General features: G+C 37.8%; 1 protein-coding gene across 3 annotated transcripts; it reads right to left on the reverse strand.

Moving 5' to 3' along the window:
- Positions 1–3,222: 3,222 nt before the first annotated feature.
- LOC113027736 (sterile alpha motif domain-containing protein 3-like) lies at positions 3,223–9,060 on the reverse strand. 3 transcript variants are annotated; one of them, XM_026177487.1, is made up of 7 exons: positions 8,766–9,060; positions 5,981–6,095; positions 5,458–5,646; positions 5,286–5,373; positions 4,269–4,430; positions 3,948–4,157; positions 3,223–3,480 (listed from the first exon to the last, which is right to left on the reverse strand). In XM_026177487.1, the coding sequence occupies exons 1-7, from the start codon at positions 8,845–8,847 to the stop codon at positions 3,295–3,297; spliced, it is 1,032 nt and encodes a 343-aa protein (XP_026033272.1). In that variant the 5' UTR covers positions 8,848–9,060; the 3' UTR covers positions 3,223–3,294. The 3 variants fall into 3 exon arrangements, with proteins under 3 accessions (XP_026033272.1, XP_026033274.1, XP_026033273.1); XM_026177489.1 differs by lacking the exon at positions 8,766–9,060 and adding an exon at positions 6,321–6,465; XM_026177488.1 differs by lacking the exon at positions 8,766–9,060 and adding an exon at positions 6,316–6,465.
- Positions 9,061–9,403: the final 343 nt, after the last annotated feature.

The raw sequence follows: 9,403 nt of genomic DNA on the forward strand, positions 1-9,403 counted from the left end.
ATATTAACCTCTCCCGCTGTGTGGTAGGTGCAGCACCGACGGGAGGACACACACAGTGAATCCTAGAGTGCACTCTGCCCACTGGGCAACTCTGCAGACTGAGCAGTATTTAGTTTGTGTACCAGCAACGGTGTAAGTAAGTGTGAGCTGACGTCTGTGGGGAACCCACAGTAGCACAGAGCACTGCTACTGCTGCCCGGACTCAGCGGTGAGTGATGTGATACTGATTCATTAGTTTCTGTTTAACAGGGTTTGGATCTGAAAGGTCAGGAACACTCAACATTTACAGCTTTTTAAAGGTTGACGTGATCCTGCACCATCATGGACCTCACTGATGTGTTTGGTTTATCCTGTTATACACTATCAAACCCTGAAGTGAGAGGCACCCACTCACATGCGTCCAGAGAGGTGGGAAAGGGAAAGACTGAAGTCCTCCCGCCTTAGCCGTCATTACATCTGAGAGGGTAAAAGGTCATCCAGCCTTTTATGTTTAAAATGATACAGAATGCTATAACAGAGTTTATCTATCTGTGCTTTTGTTAATTGTAAATCATCTTTATTCTTAAAGACAGTAATGAAAGTATAGCATAGTTAATGTGAGTGAGAAATGCAGTTTGAGTAATGACAATTATTCTAATGTTGGGATTTTGAAGTGACTTTTGAGGTTTAAACTGTTTTTTAAAATACATGATTTACAAGAAAAACAAAAAAGAGTAAGAGAATGGATAAAGTCTGGCTGGACAACAGGATGTCCAGAGAGGACGAGAGGCAAACAGGCAAATGAGAGAAAAGAACGTCCGGCGTTAGTCTTGCAATAAGCAGAAGTCATCTGAAGATTCAGCCTGGAGTGTCCACAGATAGAAATGATAGCAAAATACACCAGAGGGGCAACCACTGCCCAAAACTGGACTTTAAATTATTATTTTTAAATTTTTGGCTTTTTCTCTGCTCGTTTTTTACCATGTTGGAGTCATAAAACAGGATTGTTTTGTTTTTCCTACTGGACTTTTCCTTCTTCTAGTGAATTATGTATACACAAAAGAGAGATGTGAATCTTTAGCAAGGCATGCTCATTCTCTCTGACCTTCTACCTTGCAAGGATCAGAACACAGTCCACATTAACTCAGAGTAGGTTAATACTACACTCAGAAAAATAAAGGTGCCAACTGGAACAAAAAGTGGTTCTTTAGACTGATGCCATAGAAGAACCTTTTTTGGTGCCACAAAGAACCTTTCAAACAAAGGTTCTTTGAAGAACCATTTCTTTCAGTGGTTCACTGAAGAACCTTTAAAGGTGCCCCAAAGAACCATCAAGAAATGGTTCTTTGGGGCACCTTTAAAGGTTCTTCAATGAACCACTGAAAGAAATGGTTCTTCAAAGAACCATTTTTAAAAAGATCCTTCAAATGGTTCTTTAAAAGAACCATTTTAAAGAACCTTTTTTGGGTGGTTCTTTAAAGAACCATTTTAAATCTTTCAAAATAAAATGTATCATAAATTGAATTTGAGTAGGGTAAAATAAATACAAGCACATATATTAAAAGGTTTATTGGCACTTTGTATTACAGAAAAAGACAAAAAGGCATTTTAATGCTAAGCACAACACCACTACTAATAATAGCATACAAGTCATTTAAACAGTAATAATTAAATATCTTTACTATAAATACATATAAATATTATACTATAGATAAAACAACAATTTTTACATTAGAAATAGCAATACTTTCATAACAGACAATTAAACAACACATTTTTATCAGCATGTTTGCATTTTCAGTAAGACTATTTCAAGAACAATCTTTTTATTTAAATTATCAATTAACTGCAGCCTTAAGTTATGTAAGTTAAGTTTAATGTGGGACTCATGGTCCTTCGTTAGTCCACACTGGGACAATTTCAGTCTCTCACCTGCACTATGCTGGCAATCTATGAGATATTTAATGCATTTGCCACTCTTTGCACAGCTACTGGTACAGGTGTAGTCAGAGTTCCCAAGTTGAGAACAAATGCCTCCAAAAAGCAAAATGTCTTTTTTAGTTCACTTGGATAGGCAACATTGTAGACATGGTACAGGGAGAAGACAATACCCATCGCCAATGAAATGTCCATTTCCCCACTGTCCAGAATCCTTTTTTGTCCATCCATCTGGACATTGACCTCAGTTGAATCACTCAAGGGCTTGCCGTCACTGCTGCTGAGTACGATTGTAGGTATCGGGCTGTGTGGATCCTGAAACAGAAATTAAATTCTTGAAATGAGGAGTATAGTTTAAATAAGTATAAACAACAGCTGTCCCAATGAAAGTATAAAACTCCTGCAAAATACTGGATTTGTTCAAGACCCCCCCCCCCCCTCTCACCATACCAAAAAATATATAAATTTACCTTATTTATGACGAAGAGATGAGAGGCATTTTCTTTGAAAATAGATGGCAGGAGAAGAACAGCTGTGTTAACCATCTGACCTGAAAAATAAAGAGAAATATGTAAATATTTTCTGGCCAATTTTGTTAATACAAAGCAGTAAAGGCCATATGAGTGCCTTCATCAGGAGTTGAATGTCTTGCAGAACATAAGCATTAGTGCAGTAAATGTATACCTAATTAACTTTTCAGTGTAATTCAGTGTAAATGTTAAGCATTTATACAAAACCCCCAAAATGTTGTTCAGTTCTGTAAGTTGCTAGCTTTAAATAATTTGAGTCCTAAAGAACTTGCAGAGCAAGTCTAGCTGCCACTGAACATTTTTTGGGATAAACATTGTGTGAATGACTGAAAATCTTCATAGAGATACATATAGCATCGAGGGTATATCAGTTAAATCTTAAAGTACATCATTGCAAAGACGAGACAGGAGAAATGTCAGTCTGTGGATATTGTAAAGCAGCGGTCCCCAACCTTTTTTGCGCCACGGACCGGTTTATGCCTGACAATATTTTCATGGACTGGCCTTTAAGGTGTCGCAGATAAATACAACAAAATAAAACTAGTACCGGTACCGAAAAAAAGAAAATTTATTCATAACACACGTGAAAAGACCCAGGAAAACAGAGTAAACGATAAAAACGATAACAAAATAACGCTGAAAACCGATAAAAACCCTGAAAAACTATACATTTCACACCTGAGCCTCAACTCTCGCGGCCCGGTACCAAACGACTCACGGACCGGTACCAGTTCGAGGCCCGGGGGTTGGGGACCGCTGTTGTAAGTGACACTGTGTTTACTAATGTGCTGTATGTGAAACCTTAAAAAGTGGTATCTGAGATAGGAGTTAAAAATGTTTTTGCTCATTATTGCCAAGTGCCCTCACCTTTTCTTTCAGTGTCTGTCTGGCTCTCATCAACAGATTTTAAGCAGAGGCTTTTAAGGTTGCTGTTTGGGGCTATTGACACAAGCTTCGCTGCCAACTTACTGAATCCTCGGATTACTTTTTTGTCCACATCAGTTTTAAGTAACATGGAAGCCTCTTCAAGAAGCTAAAATAAAGGATAAACATATACATATTAGCTTTGTACCATAATATATACCATTATATAGCAAACCAGAACAATCATTATTTCACACATCAATTATCATTAGAGAAGAAATTATAATTTTGCATTTGTTTAGTTTAATTCTCAAGTACACATTGCTGTGCAAAAGGGATGTTTAGACTATTCTTCCCAAAAAACTATCATTGGCATCAGATTAGTCCAAAATTATCCTGTAGCATGAAAATAAAACCAAAGAGAAAGACATAGTCAATGTGGCAATTTCTGTTAGTGTTCTGTTAGTGTACTTTTATTACTCATGAAATCTGCTGAGTCAGTCACTTTGCCTGTCCTGTAGGTACATGATTATTAGAAGTCTGTATAAATGTGCAGCACATCAGTACATATTCGTGTTTTTGCTGTGCACTATTGTTATTGTTGTTTTTTGCTGCAGTTTTTGATAAAACACTCACCACAACAGGGATAGTGAGACATGGGAATTCTCGTAGAACCTCTTCAGTAGTATGCTGAAGAATGTAGTGTGTTCTGTACTTCTGTATTTTCCTGAGGTGCGTTTGAATGACATCCACATTTGGCCTAGTTTTTTGGCACTCTTGCTTAATCACTGATACATGTTGGTCGGTGCTCCTTTCATCCTCCCCATCGTCAAGAGGATTGATATCCTGGTTATTAAAAAGTTTAGCAAATATTGAGAGAAAAAACAAACAAACAATACTTTTAACTTTTATGTACAATTTAAAATGGCAAACAAACATTGAGCATATTTAACTTGCCTTGGTTTTTTTCAAAAGGATACAGGGCTGGATATCTGATGATCTTTTTCTTCCTGAATTTGGAACTGAGTATTTCTGTCTCATTTTTTCAATTTCCTCTACGTCTACTAGTGGTCTTCTTTCCTTTTTAAACTTGTTCCTGAGAGACTCATGCAGAGCATCCTACAAATGATAAAAATGTAACTAATTATTCATAAATAGGTGCAACTAGGTCCTCCCTTTATGCAAGACATTTACCAGAAAACTTTGAGTGACATAAAGCTGGTAGGTTTGCTGTAATCATGTCATAACCTAATTAGTTCCTATTTACAGATCTCTTCTTTAACTCTTAGGAGTTGATCGAACACATGATATAAAGGTTTGGAGCACTTTAGATTGGCTAAATACACTATAAAAGGTAAATAAAGTATTAATGGCAATATGTCCTACAAGCATACTCGTCATGATCTTTCAGTCTATATGTTAATACCTCTACCTTTTAATAATAATGTATACTTTATTGATCCCCACAGGGAAATTTCTCTCTTTGCATTTAACCCATTCACTCAGTGTGTAGGGACGGTACCTTGCTCAAGGGTACCTCAGGGTAGCCGTTCAGTTGATTCAAACCCCCGACCTTCCGATCATGGGATAACCACACTACCTACTGAGCTATCCCTGCCCTATTTTCAAATTTAATTTTTTAAATACAAAAACTACACTATCCTGATACAAAGGCAAACAGAGCTAATATAATGCTGAATTTCACACCATTCACTTGAGAATTCACAGAGAAATGAAACAATTAATTTAAAAGAGCAATTGATATTTTATTTATTGTTTGACCATACTGCACGACATCTGCCTCAAAAATCACAATACTAATACTTGTATTGTAGTGGCCACAAGGGAACAGATAACCTCTGAATATGTAGCAATGAAAATGTTAGCATGTTACACTCATTAGCCAATAATTGGGCAATTCAAAGACAATTTGTTGGACAATTGTATCAATGTTTGCTTTTCAGGAATACTTACATATCCAGAGCCATAACTCTCCTTCAAAAAAGGAAAACTCAGAAGGACAGTCCTCAGAAGGTCTACATACTGCACATGAGAGGGATACCTGCAAATTTTGAATGATGAACTTAAATTCTGATGTACATACTGTATTTTAAATGAATCAAATCTTAATTATATATAGACTTACATTGTCTCATTACTCAAGTGGTCAAACAGTGCTTGAATAAGCATGTTTTTGAGTCTGTTCTTGGTGGGTGACTTTAGTGCTGCATCTTTATTGGTCAACGCAGTGAGCACAGCTGGAGGAAACTGCACTTTGCAGTTAAACATAGGTTGGAGTGCTGACACAGTATGCTTTTCTTTGTGTTGCCTTCCACTGCAAGAAGAAGTAAGAAGTATTTTTAGAGTTTGTTACAAGACATGAATATGCGTGTCCTTGTGTCCTGCATCAGGAATATCCGCATATTTAAAACGTACAATAACAGCTGCTGAACTACAGAAACAGAATCATAACAGAGAGTAAGAGTGGCTGTGACATTTCAATTTGAAAGTAAATGGGTGTGTGATGCACATCAACGCTGGAGAAACAGAACAGGGCTTGCGTCAACCCCTTGCCCCCCACCCTCCAACACCATAAACCTAGGGGAGGGGAAACACTGGATTGTATGAATGTACAATTCAGTGAATCAACCAGTCAACTTAAGACTCACTCTTTCAGCTTCTCTACAGCAGACAAAAATTTCACTTGGTCTTTCACTTTTGGAAAAAGACGCTCACTCATTCTTTCAGTCATCTGCAGAAGTGTCGATCCATCGATTTCATTGTCTGTGGCACAGAAAAACAATAAGACACGATCAAAACAGAAATGAGCATGTCGAAGATAAAGATTAAAAATATTATAAAACATTACTAAAAAAACAGCTATGAGTTCATTAGTGACTATAGATGATGACAGACCTGTGGAATAGCCAAAAAGTGGTTAAAATCATTTTAACAGTGGTTGACAACTCCTAACTAAAAAGTCATGGTTTAGGATGTATCTTACCTAACTTTGGTATGGACTGCCTTAAAAGGTCGGTGGATCAGTGTAATGAAGTCTTGACCATCACATCTGTATGCGTCCAAAGCATGAAAGTCTACCTCATCCCCAGGCTTGAATATCAACAGATCATCAGTCTCTCTGATGTGGTATGACTGAAGGTGTCTTATAAACTCCAGTGTTGTGAAAAGTCTTCCAACAAGAAACCAGTTGGCCCTGATATACACAATCAGGACTATTTTCACAAACAGTGGAATTTGCTCTGCATGCACAAGTTCCAAAATGAAGAAATCTCCAACTGCATATTTTACAGAGTTTAAAATGATGCATTTACTTGTCCAGAGTTTCTCATCCACAGTAACGGCTGTCTCCAAGTTTTGCAAACAAATCTGCAAGTTCACTGGAAGTTCTTGAAGTGATAAGTTATTAACTGCTGCTTGTGTATGATCGCTCCTGATGATCCGTTCAGGCTGCCACTCCCAGCATTGACGAAGCTGATTCCTCTTTGCCAAAGTCTGACAAATGTTAATATAGTTATTGGTGATTCTTGCTACTGTCTTGAAATATTGATGTCTGGCTTCAAACCTCATGCACCAATGAGAGCGGAGTGACCCATAATCAAGGATGAGCTGAGGATAATGTAGCAGAAAATGCAGCTTGGGTGTAAACACACCAGGAAACAGATTGATGAAATCTGTCAAAAAGTAAGTGATCAGTTCATGTAGATTACTAATCCAGTCAGTGCTGATGGTTGGAGCAAGAATAATCTCTCCTATTTCTCGAACCAAAAGATAAAGCTGCCAAAACTTGTTACCCTTTTCAATCCTGGAGCCTATGACGAAAGGCAGAGTCCTAAATAATGTCCATTTCTCAACAGCAGTTCCAGAGATATTTCCATCCAGTGCTACCTTCTCAGATATTAGAGCAGGTTTGGAGGTGCAGTCATTCTGTCCAAAACTAAAAGTCCTTATGCTGTCATTCACCTCTTGGATAGTAACGGTTTTGTCCTCGTGCAAGGCTTTTACAACAGACTTCAAAACAAGAGGAATGACCCCCTCAAGAAAATCATGCATTAAATCAGGTGGGAATGCATTTGTGGTATCAAAATATGACAGCTTGTTGAAGGCACATGGGCCAGTTACACCATACACTGACCTACAGTGGGGGTCATCTTCAACACATTGCAGATGGTATGCATGAACAGTCTTTGTTCTAAGAACACAATCTCCCTCACTAATGATCCTAGACAGGTCCTTGTAATGACACATACAAAACCTGCATATTCTACCATTACTGAATGAGCAGCTAAAACCTGCAAGTGTGTGAGAGGTTAGGTTGTCTGCAGATATTGTGGCCAAACCACCTTTGATGCAGTACTGTCTGTCTTCAAATTTTAATCGTAATCCACGTTCTTGCAAAACCTGTAGGTCACAAACTAATGGTTCTAATATTTTCTCAAATCCATATGTTTTCACCAATCTATGTTTGACAAGTATCAACAGATGAATATGTCTTAAAACAGATCTGTCTTTTGGTGGAATATTTCCCAAAGTAAAATAAAATGCAGACACTTTATGTAGACGTTTCTTTGATCCTAATGGATTAGAAACTTCAAATTCATCACTGTACAACTGAATTCTCAAATGTGGGTTGTCTGTGTTAAAAAAATCACTTTCTTTGTAAATTTTCCCATCACTAAAATCTGTTAAGGTTTCAGGAGCACGGGATTCTGGCCTAAAAATTTGTCTTAAAATGTTAGGATCATTACATATTAATTCTAAGACTTTTAGAAGTGGAATATACTGAAAAGTGTCCTGTTTCCCAGTAAAAGGATCTATTCCCAGGATACATTCAACAGGTTCAATCAAGTTTAATTTCTCAACACAGTATCTGTCTAGTTGATATGCGTTGCTGACTGCACTGAAGCAATGTTCTACCAAACTATTGTCATCAATATAATGAAAACTTGATATATCAAAATTAAGAGTCTGCAAACATTTAGAAAATATCTCCCTATAGTTTTCAATAAAATACTTGAAAAGTGACTCTACTTCACTAAGAACAAATGTTTGAACTTTTCTATCTACAATACTTTTCTCTTGAAGATTCAAGGAAAACAATGCCAGTTGTTTTCTCACAGTCTCTGTAAAGTTCTCTACAAGTTCACTCAGAGTTCGTTCAGATGATCTGGGAAATTCAACAGTTTCCTGGATGACAGGGTCACAGTCTGGGGCAGACTCTAATCCTTGTTTCTGATATTTATGTTTCTTCCTTATGTGATTTTTCAAAGATTTCACAGACAAAAACTTTCTGGGACAGTCTTCTAGTCTGCAGACAATGAAGAATCCACATTCACTTTCATGGTATATCTGTTGATGTTTCAGCAGTTTTTCATATGTTGGTTTTCTTGTGGAGCACTGTGGACACTGATATGGCACATCCATAGAAATGCTCACCTACAAAGACCTGTTGATAATCTGCCAATTCATTTTCCCCAAGCCAAAGAGATACTTCTCCAGCAGTCCACTGCTGAGCCATGATCTGTTAAAACAAAACAAAATTCCATTACATTGTTTTATTCTGTGACATCAAAAACTTATTTATTTATTTTTTGTTCATTCATTTTCCAAGCCGCTTTATCATCATAAGGATCGGAGGGGTGCTGGAGCCTATCCCAGCTGTTTTTTTTAGGCGGGGTAGACCCTGGACAGGTTGCCAGTCCATGGCAGGGTCGTCATTCAGATATGTATGTTTGGATTGTGGGGGAATAGGGGGCAGGGATAGCTCAGTAGGTAAAGTGGTCGCCCCATGATCGGAAGGTCGGCGGTTCGAATCCACTTAACGGCTACCCTGAGGTACCCTTGAGCAAGGTACCGTCCCTACACACTGCTCCCCGGGCGCCTGCTTAGTGGGCTGCCCACTGCTTCACTGAGTGAATGGGTCAAATGCAGAGAAAAACAAGTAATTTCCCCATGGGGATCAATAAAGTATCCATTATTAATATTATTTATGCCATTTTACACCAACAAACTCAGATAGCTAAGGATGAAGAACCTTTTGTTCTTTAAAGAACCATTTGTAATAGCTGAAGAAC

This window comes from Astatotilapia calliptera, chromosome 8 (assembly GCF_900246225.1).
Source record: "Astatotilapia calliptera chromosome 8, fAstCal1.2, whole genome shotgun sequence".
NCBI classification, from domain to species: domain Eukaryota; kingdom Metazoa; phylum Chordata; class Actinopteri; order Cichliformes; family Cichlidae; genus Astatotilapia; species Astatotilapia calliptera.

What these genes read in the sequence shown, in the direction of transcription:
- LOC113027736 (XM_026177487.1), bottom strand. Translation starts at nt 8,847, where the DNA reads ATGGCTCAGCAGTGGACTGCTGGAGAAGTATCTCTTTGGCTTGGGGAA. An exon ending in CACTTGAGTAATGAGACAAT is followed by an intron (nt 5,374 to 5,457) that starts GTAAGTCTATAT and finishes CAAAATTTGCAG; the next exon opens with GTATCCCTCTCATGTGCAGT. An exon ending in TCCTTTTGAAAAAAACCAAG is followed by an intron (nt 4,158 to 4,268) that starts GCAAGTTAAATA and finishes TTTAATAACCAG; the next exon opens with GATATCAATCCTCTTGACGA.